Source organism: Mytilus trossulus, chromosome 6 (assembly GCF_036588685.1).
Source record: "Mytilus trossulus isolate FHL-02 chromosome 6, PNRI_Mtr1.1.1.hap1, whole genome shotgun sequence".
Classification (NCBI taxonomy): Eukaryota; Metazoa; Mollusca; class Bivalvia; order Mytilida; family Mytilidae; genus Mytilus; species Mytilus trossulus.
The window spans coordinates 23,383,868-23,409,353 of NC_086378.1; the positions used below are offsets into that span (position 1 = coordinate 23,383,868).

The following is a 25,486-nucleotide window of genomic DNA, read 5'->3' on the forward strand; positions in this document are numbered from 1 at the left end:
TACTAAAAGATCTTAACATGAAAATCCGCCTTCATAAAGGACATCTTGGTCTATAAATAAATCAAAGAACCTTTTGACCACTGAAAATTCTTGATACTATTGAGTATGCACTTTGTGGACTAGACTTGTTATTAATGTATTATCAGATATGCATGATACTTTGTGTATTGTAATATATAGTAATACCCTAATAGATACCCATATCTTTATGCCATTCCCGCTGTTGACATATTATACAGTAGTTATTCTCTCTGCACATAGACATATTTTATTCTTGTCAATATGCATTTTGTCGTGTTTGTGAACATTATTCCTTCTATATGCTTCATCAGATGTTCATGAATAATTAAAGGCAACTGACAGTAGTATATACCGCTGTTCAAAAATCATGTACATTGATTGAGAGAAAACGAATCCAAAGTTCTGAACATTTGAAACAAATCATGAAACTGTACATTGTAATACCCTCAAACTAGAAGAAAACCTCGGTCTGTCGACATAATCATAATTTATGCTCTTTGCAATTGATTTATACAATTTAGTAGCACTTTGTGGATCAAATGTCTCCTATATAATTCATCAGGTGTGAATTAAACTTTGTTTACTGCAAGATGTTAAAAAAGCAAATTTGCGTATTAGTAGAAAATTGTGGTATATTGATAAAAAAAACTTCTACTTCTAGTTTAAAAAAATGTAATGCACGTTTCTACATTGAAAGATCATACCATGAAGGAACTTAACATAATAAAATGGTATGATAACAAATCATCGTGTTTATAATTTTATGAATACTCCTTATTCATTGATACATTATATTTTTGTACATAATCATACCTAAATAAAGGCAACAGTAGTATACCGCTGTTCAAAACTCATAAATCCATGGACAAAAACAAAATCGGGGTAACAAACAAAAACCGAGGGAAACGCATTAAATATAAGAGAAGAACAACGACACAACACTAAAATGTAACACACACAGAAACAAAGTCCCCAGTGTTAACAGTGGGTTACTTGCCAGTAATTTATATACCCCTTCGAAATTTATTTCTCCATGTTTAATGCCTCAAATTGCAAGAAGGGGGGAGAAATTACACGGTGAAAAAAATTGGGTCCAGAATTTTTAAAGGAAAGTAGTTATTTTGTCCAGCTTAAAAAGGTTTAAAATTAGCACTTCGGAAGCTGTCAAAAGATTTAAAAACGCCCTAAACATAAAATTGTCCATTATTTGGATTAGAGCCGTTGAAGTTTTCTATAATTTTGATATAATTTGTCCCAAAAGTAGTACAACACACTGTAAACGTTTCTTTGAGAAAGCGCAGGTGGGAGTTTTTTTCTTTTCATTTATGTTCTAAAAGAAATGCACTACGAAATAATTGTGGTCTCGGACCATCAGACACAATACCAGGAGAATAACAAATATATAGTGATATTCGTTTAAAAAAAAGTTGATCAAGGATTTTTTCAAAAAGGGAAATTAAGGTGCTTAATTTCAATTTATGCTTGATAGATTTCGTGCCATTTCTACGTACGAGAAAGTAGTATTTATTGATGTTCAAAAAGCGTGAATTAGTTTTGAATATAAACAACCAAGAAAAAAAAACCTACAGACTTTGAATGAACTCCAAAGGAAGTGATACCGGGCACGTCGACAGAATAAAAACCATTATGATCTTAAAAAGAATATTTGAGTTGTAATTATCCCTTTGGCACAACATAAAGAATATAACTGACCAACAATATCTTCTTCTTCCTAACCGGACATGTTTATATATGAACCTATCTTTTAAAATGAAAAACTAATAAGATATTGATTGGACATTAAAAAATATAAGTCGTGAACACTTTACACAAAAGAAAAAGATGGAAAAGGAAATCAAATTTACAAAACGATTCGAAACCAAATATTGTTTAACATGAACACTATAAAAAGGAGTTAACTCACATTGTTTATAAGTGTAAGCAGAATGGTTCATGACAAGAAAGGGATGATTAAACATTAGTTCTGTACGACAGACAATATTTTCCTGTACTCTATCGGATTAATTTCAGAATTATTTGGTTGCATAACTTGGAAGGTGTTTGATCACCAGAACGATTTAATTGATTAAATGCATTCTAAGAATAGTACTCTATAGGAATAATAATCAACCAGTAGCTGTACCGATCGACCAAATGATAGTAAAAAAGTAAAATGATTCTGGTCTCAGTACCGCACATGTTGGGTCGTAATTTTCAGTCTATCAATTTTTACTGTGGTCCTTTCTCACACCGCTTTTTTACATTACTGCAAATTTCAATGGCTGCATTTGCATGACTTTTATGGGTGTCACTTAAATCTCATTATGCTAATTCATATCATCGTTTATGTAAAAAGGAATATAAATGAACTAAGTGGACCAGGAAGGGGTGCAAGATGAGAATTGATAAAAGAAAAAAAACACCATCATTAGGCCTTTTTTCAGTATCTACAGGCCTATAACTGGATAACTTAATTGTTCGTACCCCAAAATGAAAACAACGTTACTTCATTGGTTGCATTTCAGTTGTTTGGGACGTTTTTAACCAATCACGATGTTTTGATGTACACTTTTTGGCAAAAATACCCATAATGCATTAGATTCTTAAATGGCGAATTGGATGAGTCTTATTACTTCTATTTGCATTTTGTCCCTATGTATGAAGTGTCTGCATTTGTTTCCACCTGTCCTAAGTGAGGAACCTGTTGTTCATTGATTGTCGTTTGTTGATGTGGTTCATAAGTGTTCCTTGTTTCTCTTTTTTGTATAGATTAGACCGTTTGGTTTTTCCTGTTTGTATGGTTTTACACTAGTAATAAATGGAGCCATTTATAGCTTGCTGTTCAGTGTGAGCCGAGGCTCCGTGTTGAAGGCCTTACTTTGACCTATGTATTAATTTTTACTAACTGTGACTAGGGTGGAGAGTTGTCTCATTGGCACTCGCACCACATCTTCTTATATCTATGTTGATTAAAGAATCAAGTTTAAGGCAAATCATAACAAACAAACAATTGGGACAATACCCCTAATGCGCCTTGAAATGAGGAACACAAAAGTCACGTGTAAACAAAAAATCTCTGTGTAGTGATATTTGACACATTTCTATGATAAACAAATAACTGAGCTGAACCATTAGTGTTAATTTAGAAAATAAGGGAACACAGAATAAATGTGTAAAAACCATGGAGCTATGAAATGTGTTCAAAGTATTAAAATTTCAAAGAACTTATTGTGTTAAAATTGGGATTTTTTACCATGAGGAGCGACATCGCAAAAGGATACTCGGGGTTTGCTAAATTACGGAAAAATGAATCACACTTCGTACCCCGAAAATTTAACCACATATGTAAAAATGTCTCAGCTTCGAAACAAGCCATCATACAAGTTTACGATATGGGCTGAGCAACAGAAGAAAACGTTACCATTACGGCCTATGGAATAACAATTGCGCATATTGCCCCAATTGATTTGGATATAACGGCTACAGTTTACTTCGAATGACGAGATCTGACATGATAGCAGAATGCCGAAGTAATTGATTTAATTGACAAGTCTGAGCACCATTGGTGACAAAGGATGCTTAAGTTTCTTAAGGGTAAATACTAAAGAGTACAAGGGCCATGATCCCCAAATACGTCGGCTAACATTCGCATCACCCCTGGTTGTCAGGGGAGTGTAGATTACAGATTTCTAGATCATATCACAGTTTAGCTCGAACTAAGACCAATTCAGAACCGGCCATATGGTAGACATGAGATGGTCTTAACAGAACTTCCGGCACTAATTTACAAAAGCGGCTAGTTCGATGTGAGGCTGAAGAGTCAAGTGATGTTAATTAGCCGGAAACGAGATACGGATCCGAATGATTAAATTTTAGATGTTTTATGGAGAAAAAAACCCAAATCTCTTTCATTAATTTGGTCAAATGAGATAACCTGTAGTATCTATATCATACCATAAGTCCGTAAAAAAAGTATACCAACATGGTTGATCCGCTAACTGATGCGTTTTCTCGATGCTGACCGATATTTGATTAGAAGATAGTTGATCCCTTAACAATCCATATGTGCACATGTGACCTTCTGATCACATCCTATAACGTGTGAAGTATAACTAATAATAATGAAACTTAACCCTACATAAAAAGTATCCGAAAATTTAAAAAAAAACGAGAGATACTTCATAAAAACAAACAACACACAAAACAATACAAAAGCAAAAACTTAATATTAACTAATGGTACTACGAAGCACCCCATACATTATTATGTAGAAAAGTAAACCTTGATGATAACATTAGTTTTGGGGTTCTGGAAATAGAAATGATTCTGTCAGCGCAAATGTAGCCGTCTCTACGTTCGACTGATACTCTGTTATAACATTGCTACTTTTTTTAATGTTATTCGTTTTTCTTTAATTAAATTGCATGGCGTAATTTATTTCTCTTTTTCTTTTATATCCCGAGCTCCCACGCAGCGACCAAGCTTATTATATGATTTTTTGTGTTGATAGTTTTTGTCGTATATTTATCAATGTCATCTGCTTAGCATGTGCTTTATATTCTATTGAAGGATGTAAACAATTTAACAATTGCTAATAATTTATAAGATATGCCATAGTTTATGATTATCAAAAATATATCAATGCTTAGAATATTGTTATCAGTCGTGTCTCTCTTTGGACATTTCTACGAACAAGTAGCGAATAAGGAATAAAGAATAATGAACGAAAAGTAATGAATAACAAATAAGCAAATAAGTAACAATAAGGAATACAGAATGAAAACCAATAAGGAATACGTATACAATTTGTCGACCCTATGTATTTTCCTGTTACGTAAAACAAGCCTAACTTGTACAAAGTAGTAAAGAGACTTCCTGTTTATACTTTTTACGTTTAATATATGTATTTGTTTATAATCCGTTTCTTGTTTGCGTCTGACCACAACGGAACAAACACTTATTGTGTTATAACAATGCACTTTTTAAATTACAAGAATTTTTTTACGTTGCATTCCACCGTATAAATAAGCATGTTGGTAGAAGAAACATCTAAGCCGTCTGCTAATACAAGTAGCACACTGCTGTGAGGGTAATCCACTATACAATGTTTGGTTTCTTCAGAAATTTATTTTACGGTCCAGAACGAGGCGACGATTATCGCTTTCCCTGGGACAGAGATGAAGATCTGGACAGAGGAAGGGAAGAAAGATTAGCTAGGAGAAGAAGGAGATTCGAAGAAGAAGATGACTCTCGTGAAAGACGAGGGCGAGATGACATCGTAACTAATGGTTTGTTTATACTTCGTATGCTTTTTATATTACGGTACCAATGTTTACTAGAATTTGGAAAACACTGTTTTTGTTTAACGTATCATCTAAGTGGATATATAAGCAAATATAATGTCTTAACCAAATCTTGGATTTGTTTTTGATTAAAGCAGATCAGCTCTTCAGTATGCGTGGTGCTCATATCTACTCAATCTAAATTGATCAATATAGTATTTCAAAACGTCATAAAAGCACAATTGTATGAAATATCACAAAAATATTAAAGGCAATACAGGGTACTTCTGGTTAAATATTAAATACTTAAATCCGCCTCTCTTAAGACACAAGTTTCATACTATAACTTTTCTATTTGCTTTAATTTGACAAATCCGTGTAATAGTGGGGAGGAGGGACAATCTCGTTTTAAATTTCCTGAAAGTGGAAGATAAAAGATTTAATGGAGTGCCGGAATTTTTTTTATCAAATTTTATCAAAGTAGAATTTAAAGTCCTATGTGACACCGAAACATGTGTACTATAAACAAGTTCGTCGGCAAAAAAAACCAACTAAAAAATGAATGCACAAAGTTCTGCCCCTTAAACGTGTTGATAATAGTATTTAATATATTTTGCTCATTAATGAAGGAATTTGTTTTTTTTTTAATTATTAGAGTCGGACGAAAGAGTAAATAAGAAGTTTCATGTAAGGAATGTTAACCTGAATATCCAGAAAAACACAAAAGAACATCACACCGATAGGTTCATGTGTACCAAGAGAGAGAGAAATCAGGAGTTGGTAGTAAGAAGAGGACAATCTTTCATAATGACCATAACTTTTGACAGACCATATAACAATCAAGAAAATGAAATATATTTTCATTTCAAAACAGGTATATATAGTTATAGTCAAAGGTACCAGGATTATAATTTAGTACGCCAGACGCGCGTTTCAGTATTGACATTCATTTTGATAAAGATTTTTTTCTTTCTTTTACATGACCTTTTTTTCAATTCTGAGATACAAATTCTTTTCTCAATCAGTGCAATGAAATCAACTTATAACATATGATCTTTAAGTATGATGTACATAAATAAATTTAAGTTTTACAAGTATTAAGAATTGGAAATAATTTTATTTTAGGTAAACGCCCAATGACATCCAAAAGTACTTCCATTAAACTAAACATGAGTGAAGACCCCACAAGTACTGGTGATGTTACACAGTGGTTTGCAAAGATGGTTTATAAAACTGATACCTCAATTGATGTAGAAATAAAGCCTCCATGTAACTGTATCATTGGCGAATGGCGATTCACAATACAGACAGAATCTAAACTAAAGGAAGAGAACGAGCCAATATCACTTATGTATGAACACAACGAGGATGTTATTGTCATCTTAAACCCTTGGTGTAAAGGTCAGTAATTTTATTTAAAAAAAGGGCTAGATTTCTTGATACTTTAAATACCACTATAAAGAGTTACATGGTGCTTTAATGCCTTTGCTAAACACAATTTGTTTTAGAAATCACAAGTCAGTTTTTTCCTTAAAATTCATCCTTCACAATACATGAGAAAGGATGTCAACCGGAGGTATAAAAAGAACACTTCTTGAAGCATGCTGGTATCGTTTTATTTTTTCAATCCTGTAACTTTTAAAATCGTTTGAGTGAGAGAATTCTGTCACGAAATTGCATATATAAAGTATCATTAATGTTCAACAACATACAATAAGTTGATTTTTTATAAAAATAATTAAGTTTATTTTGGGAAAATATTACCATCTTAGATTTATAAAATAACTAATATCGAAGAATTCAAATATAGAAAACAATGAACTCGTGACCGCACAACACTGCTAATTAACTCATTGCTACGCGCACTAGTGAATTAACGTGTAATTCTTTCATTCGTTGAACCTTCTCCTATATTCAAATTCTTGGATCAATTTGTATATGACTATTGTTATTGTACATGATATGGTGTAAGATGTTCCTCTTCCTTTACCGGTTTGTGGTCTAACAGCAGGATGTTGTGATATAACTCTCAAAATATGTTTACAAATTTTGTTTTCAAATAGCTACAGATGCACTTTTTTGTGTTTTCTCGGTTTATATTTCATTTGTACTGGAACTGTACCAGGTCAGGAATATGTCAGTTATTTGCCATTTGTTTGATATAATTGAGCTTTTGATTTTGCCATTAGTTGGGGACCTTTCTGTTTTGAATTTTCATTGGAGTTCGGTAGTTTCGTTATTTTTATTTTTTATTGACGTTTCTTTCACGTACCTTATTGGTAATTTGATTTTGAGTGAATCTTGCATGTGGTTTGTAAACTGGTATCTGTCTGGGAATTTAATCATTTCTGTTTTGGTGTGTGAGTGTATCAAGAAGGTCTTCTGATGATATTAAGCCATACACAGACATGCCGCGGGTATTGTTATATGTAATATATTATATGCATTTTTGATTCCAAAATACATAAAGATATCAAAGGTTTACAATTTCACAAAGGTGATGCGCGATGGATAAACTATCAGCCATGGTCGAACTGATTTGGGAAGTTGAATCTAAAACACATACCAGGGTCTATGGACACACACATCAGCTTTTGTTACTGAGGAGTGTTCTAAATGGCTGTGTGTTTTGTTTGAACACACAGCTTTTCCCTTTGAGCTCTGTTTACAACCACAGCTCAAATGGGGCATTTGTGATTCCAAATACATAATTTAAACTGAAATGAAAATCATACTAGTAAAAGGGTATGGTCGCTGTAAAATCTGGTTCCATCTATCATTTTTTTTTCCGAAATAGTCAGTACTATGACAGTCAATTGCCAATAGTTTGTGGAGATTGTCCTTAAACTACTCAGTTTACATGGACATAAAAGTAAAGAGTTTAAAGGGACATAAGAGTACACAGTTTACAGGGACATACAGTTTTAGAATATAACTTGAAGTTTGTGATAACCTTTTTCCCGAAGAGGCTCGTTTAAGAATTTGTCACAATTATTTTCAAAATACCTGATGGTACATGCGTCTGTCTTTCTATTCAATTAATGTACCTGTTGAAATCGTTGCAAATTACAAAAATAACAATAGACTGTCAGTTCAGATAGAGGGACTTTGTGCATATGATCTGTTGATAAAATACAATAGTTACCAATCATAATGATTGAGTTGCATTAAAAATAATCAGCAATTTTCAATAATAAACCATACACAGCATATATAGATGAGGCCAACTGTTGATTATATAATATAGTTATAAAATTGATCATTTTGAGCTTTATATGGATTGGTTTTTCGAGTTAGCTATTCATTTGACCACCAATGCCTGTACAATTTTCTCTTATTTATTTTTCTCATAAAAACAGATGATCAAGTGTACATGGGAAAAGAATCGTTGCTTGATGAATATATATTAAATGAATCTGGCGCAATATTTGTTGGAAATTATTATCAACGGTCAATCAAACCATGGAACTTTGGACAGGTATAAAATAAAAATATTGTTTTACTTAAAAAAAAAAAAAAAAAAAAGAAGAAAAAAAAAGAGAGACAAAACTCGGAAAGCTAAAGAAAAAGGGGACACAGAGGTATAATGTGTATCTATTGAAAGTCATCAGCAAATCACACAGACACACAAGCACGCCACTACCACTAGTAAAAAAGACTTGTTAGAAGAAGTCGTGTATTTACTTACATAATATTTATGTCATCAACGTTTGAAAGTTGGTAATAAAGGTAATTATTACTGTTTCTGATTTTGCTAATATTGATGTTTATTGTTTAAACATTGTTAAGGTGATCAATCGGCCTTATTGCTCACACATCATTTTCGTATAATACTAGTACATAATAGTTTAAATATTTATATTGCAGTTTCAAGATGAAATTCTAAGTATATGTCTACATCTGATCAGGAAAGGATTCAATAATGTGATAGATCCAGGAATGGGAGATGTTGTCAAACTATCTCGAGTTATATCGAAAATGGTAAACTTAGAACACTTGTATGCAGTGTATTACTTTTTCCCATAAGATCACATGGAGTATGAGTACTACTGTTATTATAATATTATGTAAACCTGTACTATGATTGCACGATATATAGGGAACTATTTAGTTTTATATTTGTACAGCAAAAAACCATTACACAAATAACCGTGTCTTGTTCTTTGGTTTTAGGGTAAGTTTTCTTTGTGTTCATATAGGAAATTATAATTACTAGGAGGTCAAAGACTGAGCAACACAAACCCCACAATAAACTGGGGGTGATCTCATGTGCTCCGGAAAGGTAAGCAGATCTTGCTCCACATGTTGGTCAAACTGTTCCTATTTGTGAATGATCTATATAGCTAAAAAAAACAACCTTTCGATCTAAGATCTGGCAATTCAATTTGCCGTAAGTTATTATTTTAATACATACAATAAGTTAAAAATCACTACAACTGCCGGTGAATGCACAAGATGACAATGGTATTGTATTTGTTAATACAATTCGCCGTAAGTTAAATTTTTTAATACTTACAATTGGTTAAAAATCACTACAACTTCAGGTGAATGCCCAAGATGACAATGGTATTGTATCTGTTAATACAATTCGCCGTATGTTATTATTTTAATACTTACAATTACTTAAAAATCACTACAATTGCAGGTGAATGCCCAAGATGACAATGGTATTGTATCTGTTAATACAATTCGCCGTATGTTATTATTTTAATACTTACAATTGGTTAAAAATCACTACAATTGCAGGTGAATGCCCAAGATGACAATGGTATTGTATCTGTTAATAACTACATTAAATGTATGTTTCATTATAATACTTTATTCTGATTGGCTAACTGCACATCACGTGTTATTCCTTAAGCAATTGCATCACTCAATAAAACTTCTCATCCATGATAACACGTGGTTCCACAAAAAAGTGCACAGGTGAATAAAATAAAAAGAAATAAAATTCGTGTTTTCATGATCATAGCTAAAACATGTAATTATAAGTGTTGAATGCTTCTTTTTGTAACTTTATAGGGTTGTAAAAGCGTTGACCGTGCGTACATTTTTAGAATGAAGCGCGGACAAAATGTACTTCGGTCAACGCTTTTGCAGCCCAATAAAGGTACAAAAAGAAGCACTCAATTCTTAAATACAATTCGCCGTATGTTATTATTTTAATACTTACAATTGCAGGTGAATGCCCAAGATGACAATGGTATTGTATCTGGTAACTGGAGTGGTGATTACACTGGTGGGACTGCTCCATTTAAATGGGTTGGAAGTGTAGCTGTGTTGAAAGAGTATGAAGATAACAATGGAACGCCAGTAAAGTTTGGACAGTGCTGGGTATTTTCAGGAATTACAACAACAGGTATATGTAGAAAAATAATATATTTTGTTTTCACTTTTTCTGGTTCTATGGATTTAAAGAAAGATAAAAAGATACAAAGGTTATACTAAACATATTAAGTCCAACACGAAAAAAAATGATTCCCGTAACCAATAGATATGCAAAAGACAGACGAATCGACGAGCAATCTAATAAACACGCCGTCGAAAAGTTTAAAGTTAAAATGAGTAAATAAGCAGCACAAAACCCTATAAAAATCTGGAATGCGCTCAAAAAGAATGATGAACATTAATTGATGATTTACAGAAGAACAAAAAGCTTCAGTTAATCTACCTATACAATTTCGTGTTTATGTTTTAACTGAATTTTACAGATAAACAACAACACGTATGATGTCTAGAATTTAAAATAATATTGCTGCTTATAGCTTTTTATTGTCAACAATTGCAACCGACGGAGAAATTAGATCATTACATTGATACAAGTGGATTATCGAATTTATCCAATCGAGATAGTTAAATTATCAATTTTAAAATTTATAATTTAACTATCGAGATTTGATAAATCCGATAATCCACGCGTTACTATGTAATTAATCATGATTAAAAGATAAATTTCCTTTTTTAGCTCACCTGGCCCGAAGGGCCAAGTGAGCTTTTCCCATCACTTTGCGTCCGTCGTCCGTCGTCCGTCGTCTGTCGTCGTCCGTCGTCGTCCGTCGTCGTCCGTCGTCGTTAACTTTTACAAAAATCTTCTCCTCTGAAACTACTGGGCCAAATCAAACCAAACTTGGCCACAATCATCATTGGGGTATCTAGTTTAAAAAATGTGTGGCGTGACCCGGTCATCCAACCAAGATGGCCGCCACGGCTAAAAATAGAACATAGGGGTAAAATGCAGTTTTTGGCTTATAACTCAAAAACCAAAGCATTTAGAGGAAATCTGACATGGGGTCATAATGTTAATCAGGTCAAGATCTATCTGCCCTGAAATTTTCAGATGAATCGGTTAACCTGTTGTTGGGTTGCTGCCCCTGAATTGGTAATTTTGAGGAAATTTTGCTGTTTTTGGTTATTATCTTGAATATTATTATAGATAGAGATAAACTGTAAACAGTAATAATGTCCAGCAAAGTTAGATTTACAAATAAGTCAACATGACCGAAATGGTCAGTTGACCCCTTTAGGAGTTATTGCCCTTTATAGTCAATTTTTAACCATTTTTCATAAATCTAAGTAATCTTTTACAAAAATCTTCTCCTCTGAAACTACTGAGCCAAATTAATCCAAACTTGGCCACAATCATCTTTGGGGTATCTAGTTTAAAAATTGTGTGGCGTGACCCGGTCAACCAACCAAGATGGCTGCCATGGCTAAAAATAGAACATAGGGGTAAAATGCAGTTTTTGACTTATAACTCAAAAACCAAAGCATTTTGAGGAAATTTGACATCGGATAAAACGTTTATCAGGTCAATATCTATCTGCCCTGAAATTTTCAGATGAATTGGACAATCGGTTGTTGGCTTGCTGCCCTCCAATTGGTAATTTTTAAAGAAATTTTGCCGTTTTTGGTTATTATCTTGAATACTATTATAGATAGAGATAAACTGTAAACAGCAATAATGTTCAGCAAAGTAAGATCTACAAATAAGTCAACATGACCTAAATGGTCAATTGACCCCTTAAGGAGTTATTGCTCTTTATAGTCAATTTTTAACAATTTTCATTAATTCGGTAAATTTATGTAAATTTTTACCAAATATTTTTCTCTGTTACTAATGGGCAAGGTTCATTATAGATATAATTGTAAGAAGCAAGAACGTTCAGAAAAGTAAGAACTTCCAACACATCACCATCACCAAAATACAACTTTGTCATGAATCCATTTGTGTCCTTTAATATGCACATAGACCAAGGTGAGCGACACAGGCTCTTTAGAGCCTCTAGTTTTTGTAAACCAAAATCCCCATCGAGTGCACCTGTCAGAACATGTTTGACCATTCCAGGGAGCTGAGAAAGGTTATGACCCTTGACTCGGCCAATAATTTTTTATGAGATCACCACAAACCACACGTTGATTAAAAATTTGTATACAATAGGTTAGGAAAGGGATATATTGCCATATAATTAGAGAACACCAAATACAACTTTGTGTAACTAGTAATTGAAGTCCCCATCAAAATTGCAAAAATGTTCATTATAAAACTGAAAATTCATTAATGAAACAACAATCTTGCAATGGTCTTCTTTTTTTTTTTAAAGATGTTGAACATTTCTGAGTCTGTGACTATTGCTTTTTTAATTTTTAAATCAAACTTATATAAAAGAAAAACAAAGTTTGTTGCTTGTAAACACTTGAACCTTATTAGCTCACCTGGCCCGAAGGGCCAAGTGAGCTTTTGTCATCACTTGGCGTCCGTCGTCCGTCGTCGTCGTCGTACGTCGTCGTTAACTTTTACAAAAATCTTCTCCTCTGAAACTCCCGGGCCAAATTAAAGCAAACTTGGCCGAAATCACCATTGGGTTATCTAGTTTAAAAAATGTGTGGCGTGACCCGCCAAACCAACCAAGATGGCCGCCATGGCTAAAAATAGAACATAGGGGTAAAATGCAGTTTTTTGCTTATAACTCAAAAACCAAAGCATTTAGAGCAAATCTGTCTTGTGTCAAATTGTTTATCAGGTTAAGATCTTTCTGCCCTGAAATTTTCAGATGAATAGGACAACCTGTTGTTGGGTTGCTGCCCCTGAATTGGCAATTTTAGGGAAATTTTGCTGTTTTTGGTTATTATCTTGAATATTATTATAGGTAGAGATAAACTGTAAACAGCAATAATGTTCAGCAAAGTAAGATTTACAAATAAGTCAACATGACCAAAATGGTCAGTTGACCTCTTTAGGAGTAATTGCTCTTTAAAGTAAATTTTTAACCATTTTTCATAAATCTTATAGATCTTTTACAGCCTCTGAAACTGCTGGGCTAAATTAATCCAAACTTCGCCACAATCGTCGTTGGGGTATCTAGTTTAAAAAATGTGTGGCGTGACCCAGCCAACCAACCAAGATGGCCGCCATGGCTAAAAATAGAACATAGGGGTAAAATGCAGTTTTTGGCTTATAACTAAGAAACCAAAGCATTCAGAGCAAATCTGACATGGATTAAAATTGTTTATCAGGTCAAGATCTATCAGCCCTGAAATTTTCAGATTATTAGGATAACCTGTTGTTGGGTTGCCGCCCCTGAATTGGTAATTTTAGGGAATTTTGCTGTTTTTGGTTTTTATCTTGAATGTTATTATAGATAGAGATAAACTGTAAACAGCAATGGCCACAATCATCTTTGGGTATTTAGTTTAAAAAATGTGTGGCATGACCCCGCCAACCAACCAATACGGCTGCCATAGCTAAAAATAGAACATAGGAGTAAAATGTAGTTTTTGGCTTATAACTCAAAAACGAACGCATTTAGAACAAATCTGACGCTTTTAAATTGTTTATCAGGTCAACATCTATCTGCCCTGAAATTTTCATATGGATCAGCCAACCGGTTGTTTGGTTGCTGCTCTGAATTGGTAATTTTAGGGAAATTTTGCTGTTTTTGGTTATCATCTTGAATATTATTATAGATAGAGACAGCAATAAGGTACAGCAAGGTAAGACCTAAAAAGAAGTCAACATGATTAAAATGGTCAATTGACCCCCTAAGGAGTTATTGTCCTTTATGGAAATTTTTTAACAATTTTCATAAAATTTGTAAATTTTTACAAACATTTTCCACTGAAATTACTGGGCCAAGTTCATTATAGATAGAAATAATTGTAAGCAGCAAGAATGTTCAGTAAAGTAAGATGTACAAACACATCAACATCACCAAAACACTATTTTGTCATGAATCCATCTGCGTCCTTTGTTTAATATTCACATACACCAAGGTGAGCGACACAGGCTCTTTAGAGCCTCTAGTTATTTATTCCTTTCAGTTTGCCGAGCTATTGGAATGCCTGCCAGAAGTATATCTAATTTCTCATCAGCGCATGATACAGACGGAACAACGACCATTGACAAAGTATTTGTTAGAGATCGCAATGAATTAGTCGAGAAGGAAATGCCGGACTCAATTTGGTATAAATTTCAGATAATACATTACATATATCTTAATGTTTCCATCGTTTTAATTACTATAAAAAAAAATATCGAAAAAGTTATAAAAAGGCATCATCTTTTAATTGAAATTTGCCCATTGATGATCATATAATTAATCCAAATGATTACCATATCAAATTTTCAAAATAAAATAGAATTCTTCAATGTGAAATAATTTGTTCATGCTATTTTGTGATAACAGGAATTTTCACGTGTGGAATGAAGCATGGATGACAAGAATTGACCTTGGGAAAGGTTATGAAGGCTGGCAAGTTATTGATGCAACACCACAGGAAACTAGTGAAGGTACTAACATGTACATATTTAGGGGTGTTCCTATGCATATTTTGAATAATGCTTGTTTTTTCTTTGTTTTGATTTTGTTAAAAAAAAAGACATTGGCTAGCGAAGATGTCTTTCATAAGGCTTCTGTGTGTCAACGGATTACAATATTGAAACTGTTCCATATTTGAAATGTGGTATTATTATGGCTTAAATGGGATATTATTCGTAACTGTCCCCTTAGTTTTTCCATCTCTTGTATATTCTAGTCAAATTAATAAATAGTCATTGCATCGACATATATAATAATGAGTGTTATTTCCGAAGATTCTCAATGAACTCTGAAATTATAATTTTAATTTTACTATTTTTTATATTTAGGATTTTTTACGTGGTCAGTTATCATCAACATCCTTATTGAAAAACAGGCATTTTTTCAAAGTCAATAAAATGGATGAAAAGAAAACGAGTAATCCTTTTTAAATGGATACTTTGTAAACGTATACTGGACGAAGGTGCCATGTAAAATTGACAATATTTTCAACATAAAGAATTTGGAAAAAATCATGTTTAATTTCGAAGTGATGAGATTAAAAATCTCAGTGCAATCACTTGTATCGAACATAAGTCAATAAATTAAAATAACTTGGTAAATAGTTTACATTTTTGCGTCTTATTTAAACAGGCATATACTGTTGTGGTCCGGCACCTGTCATTGCCATCAAACATGGAGAAATATCAAAAGTCAATTATGATGCGCCGTTCATATTTGCCGAGGTAAATGCAGACATTGTTAGCTGGGAGATGCGTGGTCCGCCGGCAAATGACATGATAGTCATAAAAGCAGAAACTAAATCGTAAGTGAAAAAGCATATGGAGAAATTGTCATAGAAATATTTTCTTAATATAGGTTTTAAGGTTTCCAATCGCCAAATGTTGTAAGAAGGATCAAGATGTAAATGTTTCCGAAATCTAACCATAACTTATGATTTAATCATTACTTTTAGATTTCGGCAATTTAGTACATTCCGAATTCTTGTTTTCTAAACTCAAACCAACAAATCAACAAGAACGTAAGCCTTTGCCAATATGACTTCTAACAATCAAACACCACAACGGATCATGCTTAATTTGCTCCAGCCGCCTTGTGTATCGGTCAAAACCAGTTGTATAGTACACTATGAGCCTCGTCGAAGATAGAACGTTGTATGTTATACTAATGTCCATTCGTTTGGCATTACGACGTTCGATAACTCAAAGTTGACTTTACATATGCTGATATGATTTAAACATAATATTCGTATTGACTCAAGAAATTTAACATCCAATTTTTTTTTATCAATTATAGGCTTTGTCGTTTCAGAGTTACGGGACTTTTACCGTTAGAATTAAAGCCATTTTCCCATATCACGGACCAACACCAGTATTCCTTGACTGATTTCCTCAATACTTGTTTCTTCTATAGAACCATTTTATTTGTTTATGATTACATGTCTTTTACATAAATGTCCCATTTTATTCTTGAAACAATTTGAATATGCACATTCAGGACGTATCATGCGCTTTTGGCGCAGCTGTTTATTTGTCATATTACAGCCAGTTTCCCATTTGATTTTGCACATATTGGTACTTGCTTTTCAAACTTCATGTAGTATAAGGTTTTCTCCAACATAACGTTTATTTCGATATAACTACATTCATGAAGAAATACTGTAAATCCAGAAATTTTGACGAGGTTTTTATTATTTCGAAAATTGCGAAAAGATAGGTGTCACACAATCTCATTAAAATCCGATGTTTTGATACGCTACCATTCAGCGGAGGGTAGCGTATCAGAACATCGGATTTTAATGAGATTGGGTGTCACAAAATAAAAACTTGCACTTTTACTTTTATATATAGCATTATTTAAATGCAGCATTTCTGAATAATCGCAATAATTGAGTTCGCACTTGTGTCGACTTTCCAACTATCACAATAATAAATTCACGCAATAAATTCGTAAAAAAGATTGCTATATACAGCAGGATTTTTCTGTGACGTTTTTGTTTTAAAATGTGTTGGCAAAAATTAGTCATTTTGCATACAATGGTCTTCATTTTGTGTGACATTTAGTAATATTGTTTTGTTTGAATCGATAGGGTTGGTAGATTCATTAGTACAAAAAAGCCGGATGGAAAACCTTACAATGGAAATGTGTCAATTTGGCGGGATGATGACGATTATCGACTTGACGTTACTAGTGAATACAAATTTCCTGAAGGTATATTAGTACGATAAAAATTGACTAAAACTAGAATTGTAGAACAAAAACTCCATTGAATACATGATACTACTATAAATTCTAAGGCGGATTTGGGTGGGGTGGGGAAGGGGATATTTAGGAAATAAATGAAGCATGTTTTTAGTTGGCCCCTCTTAAGACAGTCAATGCCCCACGTCCCATCCCCCTTTATGAAATTTTCAGGACCCACCACTGAAATTATCGTAGAAGTTGCAGTTAGTTGAAGTAAAATCACCAACTCTATTTAAAATAATGTTATCACAAAATCTAAAATAAGCAATTACTTAGGTTAATGTTGTATTGGGGTCAATTGTTTTTGTTGAGGTCAAGGTCCGTAAATTATCTGGTGTAAGACGACATAGTCGATTTTTTCCTATTTAATCTTATTTTCCAATAGAATTTATAAATTCGTTTCTTTATTTAATGTCCAAACTGATTTGAAGAATCCACAAAATTTTGAAACATTTAATATGTCAAAGTCCTAAACATGTATGACATATTTGCCACTGGACGTTTAACAATCAATTGTCAATTGAGAATGAATTCAAAACATAAATTCCGACAAATACATGTATCTGCACTATTTTTTTGCACAATTAGAATTCCGATACTGTACAAGCTTTTCAAACCACACACCAACTTCAAGATAATAAAAGTTCGTATGCGCAACTCAATGACATGCAACTGCTTCAGATCTAGATGATGGGTGGTACGGTATGCTTATGCATTCTTTACAACAACAAAAACACTGCAATAATACGCAACCACGTGCTTTTATGAATTAAAATGGTCATAAATATTCATTTTTTATGTATAAAAAGGTTCTCTAGGGGAACGATTGGCAGTGGAAAAAGCCGATAAAGCCGCCAAACTTGGAAGGGACGTGTTTAAAGTTTCCGAGTCAAAGGTATACATGTATTTTAAATATAAAAGCTTAATGTTGCGTCTGGTTTACTTTGTAAAGTGGCTTGCAATGAAATGAATATTTAAGTGCAGTTTTATAGAATTTGTAATTGATAACATCAATAAAACAAATAATCAACATATGAGTTAAAGATGAACATAACTACAGACAAGGATCAATGTCGTATGCCATGGTCTAAATCACACAGTCGATTACCCCTGAGGTCTTGCATGCTCACAGAGTCAAAACAGAATTAGAAAGAATTTTACAGGGACTATGGAAGATTTGCTATTAACAGCAAATTACATGACGGAAAACCTCGAAGAGGTTCCATATAACTATACTATACAGGGCTTTGCTCATTGTTGAAGGCCTAACGGTGACCTATAATTGTTAATGTTTGTTTCATTTTGGTCTTTTGTGGATAGTTGTCTCATTGGCAATCATACCACATCTTCTTTATTATATAATATATAAGTATAACAGACGATAAAAACTGATGTACAAAAATAGATAATGAAAATAGAATAATTATAGTACGATGCAGTAACTTAAATAAAGCACCATGTACTTTATCGCACCTTGGGAAAATTATGACGGTATGATTGGCTGAACGCCGTAACGTAGTGACTCATTATGAATCCTTATTAGCTGAAAATAGTTATCAGGCGGAAGCAGGCATGATGAAAAAAAATTTACAATCTTTTTTATTTTAATTTTATATAAGAACAAATACATGTGGTATGGATCGCCAGTGAGACAACTATCCACCAGAATTATGTTCAAATGAGGTGGAAATACGAAATTAAAGGTCACCGTTCGGCTTTCAACAATGAGAAACACACATACCGTCAGGTTTAAAAAGTCTCAATATGAAAAATGTGTAATTATACCCCCGCTTTAAAAAAGGGGGGTATACTGTTTTACCTCTGTCTGTCCTTCCGTCAGTCCGTCCGTCCCATGAATATTTGTCGTCGCATTTTTCTGAAGAACTACAATACAAGGATTTCTGAAATTTGGTTTCAGGGTTTATCTAAGTCAGCTATACCGTGTGATGCGTTTTTAGATTGATCACTCGACAACTTCCTGTTTACCGAACACTTGCATATTTTTACACTATTAATATTATCCACTTGCGTCGGGGGTATCATCAGTGAGCAGTAGCTCGCAGTTTCACTTGTTTGACAAAGTTAAAAATTGTGTTTGATTATTGTAGCATGTAAATAGAATTGATTTGTTGCTGGTTGTTTAATAAGAATAAGACACACATTATTGTATGTTGCTGCGTTGTACTATTTACAGGATATTTCTATGACGATTGCAAATAAAGATGGCTTTTTGGTTGGGAATGATTTTGAAGTCGAGGTTCAATTGAAGAATATCAAATCGGAGAGGGGTCGACGAACTATTGAACATTTACAAGTTGTTGTTGATTCTTTGAAGTACACCGGTCAAAGTCGAAAGAATATTGTAAAGAAAACATTTGAAAACATCAAATTAGATTTCAGGGAAGGTTAGCATTTCCTTTAATATTTAGTAATTTGACTCGATTATGATACACAAGAAACTCTTTAAATGTGTTTGTGTGCTTTTTTCGTTGGGTTGCTATGTAGTTGACTTATACTTTATAGTTTTCAATTCTAAGCACTATAAAACCATATCGAACTGGCAAATATTCTTCTTCTAAACTGGCACACAAACTATATGCTAATGGTAATACTGAAAGATTTTTTTAGAAAACGGAATTAAAATAATAGAGACAACTAGTATACGTGTTTTACATTGTATTATCACATATTTTGTACTGATATGTACGTTTTTGCATGGCCAATAATAGCCGGAAGTCAAGATTGGTTATCAGCCCTAGGGCCGATATCGATATCAGCCCTCGAAATCCATATCAAGCCCCCGAGTTTAACTTCCGGTAACCTGTCAATCAAAGGCTATTTGTAAACAAGTTGAACACAATGAAAAGAAATTTAGAAAGTTTAAATTGTGCTGTAGAAGAAAAAAGTAGAAATTAACAGAGAAAATCACAAAAATTCCCGTAAAATTTTGACGCCATGAAGAATTTCGAAAATATATGACGCCACACTGGAATGAGTAGCGATATAGGATTCTTCCTAAGCATTTTTTAACATTTGTAATGTAACACTTTAAAGTCGTTTAATATTTTCAATTCTTAGAATTAATATATTTATTGTTAATTATTTCTGAAACTTTTCACAAAACGTTGTTAACCTACTGTGATACGAACTTTTTTTTAACTCACAGCAAGGATTTGTATAGTTACAAATCCTTGCTCACAGTGATACATTTATTTATTTTTTTCGTTAAATATCTTTTTGATTTTTGATGAAATATCAAACATAATTTGGTGTAAGCTATTTGTTTTCTCCTGCTTGAAAATATGTGATAAATAGATTATAACATGTCATTTTCCATATGGTCCATGGTATCAGCCCACGACCCATATCAAGCCCTCGGGCTAAAGCCCTCTGGCTTGATATGGGAGTCTAGGGCTGATACCAGGGCCATATGGAAAATGCCATGTAATAATCTATAAGTAAACAACTAATATAGAGCCTTATGATAAGGCCATATAAATAGCCAAAACAAACATCCGATGGGGGGCACAACCAACAAATAAACCCATTGGAGATTGCACTGTCAAACATAATATTAACACAAATTTTACAATTACAATCCACACAAATCTGTGTCCACACTTGTAATAAACAAAAACAATTATTCTGTATGTAGAGAAGACAGTGACGTTTACAGTGAAAACAGACGAATATTGGGACAAAATGTATGAACTGTTTGGTATGGAAATAACAGCATTTGCATATGTTAAAGAGACTGGCAACTATTATTTGAAAAAGGATGACTTCCGGTTAAGACGTCCAGATATTCTAGTAAAGGTATATGATGCATTTGTTATTTGTCTGAATATGATAACTGCAAACTTTAAGAAATTCATTACTTTATTTCATGTTTTTAGTTGGAATTTAATCACCCGAGGAAAACAATTCACAATGAAAATAATACATTTTTATGTAATCAGATTTCAGTTTTTCACATAAAATAGACTAAACATAATTACAAAAAATCTTTTTAATGTTTTACTATTATTTCTGTACATGTGTATGCACGTTGCGTAAATAATTTTATTTCATTTTGATTATCCAGATCTTGAGTATAGTTTAAACAATATAATATTATATTTTCATAGGCACCAAGGGTTGTTCAAGTAAGAGAACCCTTTGAATTAAAACTTTCGTTCAAAAATACATTGCCAGTACCTCTTACAAACTGTTCTCTGCTGATTGAAGGAAATGGAATTAAAAATAAAAAGTCGGAGGAGAGGTTAGTATGACAAATTAAAACTATTTGCATTGCAACAACAAATAAAACCAGTTTACGCAGAAATCGTGAGCAAATTTTTCTCAATCACACGAGGAACTGTTACGTTATGCACAAGTTTTGATCATTTTTTATATTACATGGAAAGATAGGATCTTTGAAATACAAATAATCTCATCTTTTAGTTACCTATTAGTTGACTAGTTATTAAAAACAAAATAATTTTGAGTGACTTTGTTTTTTATATTAATGATACCTCAGATGTAAAACGTTAATAAGACGCTGAAATAATAAAGAAATACTACAACTTGTTCGTTTAAAAATACTGCGTTTAAATCTTTCTAAAGTAGGAGTATCAAGCACACCAAATACTAAACGTTTGTTCGAATAGGCAAATACGTGCAAATTCAAATTTGACTATGGGATATGTTTTATCGGTTGATTGATTTATTGGAAACTTAATGTCCAGTGGCAAAAATTTTATGTAAATTCAGTAGGATGTCCCATCGGTTTTGAACAGTTTATGAAATAAATCAACCAAAAAATGTATCGAAAAAGCCATAACAGAACACTGTGATATCACTTGGTTCTCGTCGAGGAATAAATATCTTTAAGCTTTGAATTTTTGTTCCCAAAATAAATGTCCCAGCTTTACGTCATTTTGTGCGTATATATATCCGGATTTATTTTCACCGTGATTTGACAGCATATTATATATCACTTATTCTTCTTAATAGTGATGTACCTCCACAATCTCAATGGAGCACCTCTCAGATGTTGGAAGCAGAAACAAATGGAGAACTCCAGATCAACGTTAGTTTTGATTGTCATGAGTTGAAAGATATTGTTGGTTTAGTCGTCATCACTTCTAAAGACTGAAATATACTATGCAGATCCATCTAAGAATATTTATTTTCAATGTACAGACTGACTTTATTTCCCTATGTAATGTTACACCAATATAATTTATCATTGCATCATATTTATTATTTATGTCAACGTAATTTATATCATTTACTTATGTCTAAACTTATTTATTAAAGTGCAGTTTTACATAATATGTTTACCGAAGGTGAATTTTCATGTTATTTAAATATATCTTTAAGTTTCGAATTACTATTAAAATATAATGGAAAGCGTTATCTTCGTTGTTTATGAATAAAAAAAACATAATTTTAATTTAACGTGCTATTTCTTGTGTGATGCCTCGTCATTTATTATAACTTGTAATCTGATTTCATCAAAGAAAAGAAAAAGAAGAACAAAATAACGATATGTGTATCACCAGTGGAACAACAACGTCTTTAAAATTTCTTTTATTATATCACTTTAAATGGTTTTAAGTTTTTGGTAGGTTTGCGATACCCAATTATTCAATTATCAGATTTCTGTATGTTGTTTTGTGACCTTTTGTTAACTTTGGTTTTTTTCCAATTGAGTAGAATCTGATAATCTGTCATATTTCTGCACATGTTCGTGATAATTGAATATGATTTCTTATGGGAATTGAAGTTTAACCGTTATGAATAATGACAGTCATGACAGTGGTATTTAAGTTTACGAGATATTTTCTATAAATTGTACAAACACTATTGTGACTGTTAAAGTCGAGTTTGTGAGTCCAACGAACCCCCCCCCCCCCTTGGAAATTCCTGGCTACGGGCTCGAGTTGCCCATGTGTCTCACAACCCCAAATAAGTTGTTTAGACACATGGTTATAAGAATGACGGCTCGTCATTTATTATAACTTGTGTAATCTTATTTTATCAAAGAAAAGAAAGAAACGAAGAAAAAAAAAGACCCCGTATGTGTGTCACTAGTTGATTCCATCTGAAATAAGCAGTCGATCCAGAACAATTTCCTTTGGTTTTTACATAGTTTAAAGAATAAAACAAATCCGGAAGAAGCAGGGATTGCAACTACCGGGTCAGTCCCATGTTGTCGCCGGTGTATAAATAGCTGCCATAAAATAGTGATAGACAAAAAAATTTAAAAGATTTAAAAAATAAGGTGTGGTATGATTGCCAATAACACAACTCTCTAAAAGAGACCAACTGACATAGAATACTTAACAACTAGTATAGGTCACCGTATGACCTTTTACAATGAGCACAGTCAATACCGCATAGTCAGCTATAAAAGGCACCGAAATGACAAAATTAAAGTAAAACAAATCAAAAACGAGAAAACTAACGGCATAATTTATGTACAATAAAGGAAAGATTTAAGATGCTTACTTTCATCAGCCCATTAACATAATATAACTCAGTTATTTTTTTTCTCAACATAATATATATAGTAGTTTATGCCTTAAGTTATACACTATGTAGTACAAATTTATAACAGTATACGTTTGCCATGACCGGTTGCACACCATTTTATTATCATCTTACTTCAACGTTTTACTTTTACACACGGAAAACAACACCGTTTTACAGTATATCAGAGGTGGATCCAGACATTTTGTTTAAAATGAGAGGGGGGCTACAAGCCATGATAAAATGGGAAGGGCCATCCATATGTCCCTATTCATACAAAATCACGTAACATAAAAGGTAGGTTTCGTGGCGTTCCATAGGTTTCACCCCCCTATCTCTTGGTCCGCCACTGTATAGCGTATCAGTGGAGCAAGAATGACATGCAATGCAGTTATTACTTTTTACTTTGAATTCTTATTATTTTAATCATATTACCTTTTTATAATATAAGACTATAACAGCGTTAAAGCCATTACTTTTCCATAGAAAACCTAATTGATAATATATAATTATGGATATTTTATTCGAGTGTGACACTTAAATGGAGCCAATGATACAATACATCAATTCAACTAGCATAAACGTATTTTAAATTTACTTTCAAATTTTTACATTTCAATATCAATTTAATGGCGATAGATCATATTAGTTATGAATGCAATATATGTAAAAAAAAAAAAAAAAAAAAAAACCATCAAAGAATATTCATCATGATAACAATTTTAACAATAGAATATTTGTATTTTGGCATGAAATGAATTTCGAAGTATTTAATAATTTAATGATTAAAATCCAAATGCTATACCTGCACTAGTAGAGGGTTTTGATGGGGTTCTCATTTTTCTTTCTCAATTTTTAGCCCTATTTATATATTATTTATTTATCTTGCCAATTATTATCTTCTCGGCTATATTTTGCACCTTATTATTTCTTAATCTGTATTTGTTTAATTATTTTTCTTCATTTTTATATTTGACATTTTTTCTAAACCACTAGTAAATTGCAAACCAGTCCCTAATAGTACTGTTTTCATGCTTGCTTTTTTTTTTGGGGGGGGGGGGGGGGGGTAAACATGTCATAGTAACGCATTATTCGTTTATTCGATCACAAAAAAATATAACGTAGAAATCACTTATGAATTTTAAGTCAATAATGACCAATAGTGACGTACTATAGATTGAAGCCAAAAAAAAAAAAAACCCCACTCTAGTAAGAGTTTCTAAGAAAGATATTGTAGATTTCTTTTTTTTATCTTTTTTTTCTATAGCCCAATAAGATACATTCAAAACTTGTCTACATGCTGAGCAGTTTAAAGTGTTCATATGAAGTACCAAACTTGTCTATTGTTGACGACCGTACTGTGTTCGCCTATGGATGTCTTCTGTGTTTATTATCATTTTGTTGTTATGGTGCTGTCTCATAGACGCATACCCAATATATAATTCAATTCAAGGTAACCTAGAAAACAAAGTTACCTTTAAGCTGTTATATAAATAAGCTTGCATGCACATATTAATGCATCAAACTTTCGGTATTTTCCATTTATGTACAATACATGTTATCGGTGAAATGTACTTAATATTATAATTTCCACTTATTTACTTCATT

The 25,486-nt window shown here is 32.7% G+C and overlaps 1 protein-coding gene across 1 annotated transcript; it reads left to right on the forward strand.

The window, feature by feature from the left end:
• Nucleotides 1-4,965: 4,965 nt before the first annotated feature.
• On the forward strand, nt 4,966-22,799 carry LOC134720951 (annulin-like). Its single transcript, XM_063583562.1, has 15 exons — nt 4,966-5,309; nt 5,959-6,177; nt 6,429-6,704; nt 8,663-8,781; nt 9,171-9,284; nt 10,485-10,662; nt 14,622-14,763; nt 14,987-15,090; nt 15,752-15,923; nt 17,208-17,329; nt 18,172-18,257; nt 19,557-19,767; nt 21,018-21,178; nt 21,490-21,623; nt 22,358-22,799. Exons 1-15 carry the CDS (start codon nt 5,126-5,128, stop codon nt 22,497-22,499), a joined length of 2,364 nt encoding a protein of 787 aa, XP_063439632.1. The 5' UTR covers nt 4,966-5,125; the 3' UTR covers nt 22,500-22,799.
• Nucleotides 22,800-25,486: the final 2,687 nt, after the last annotated feature.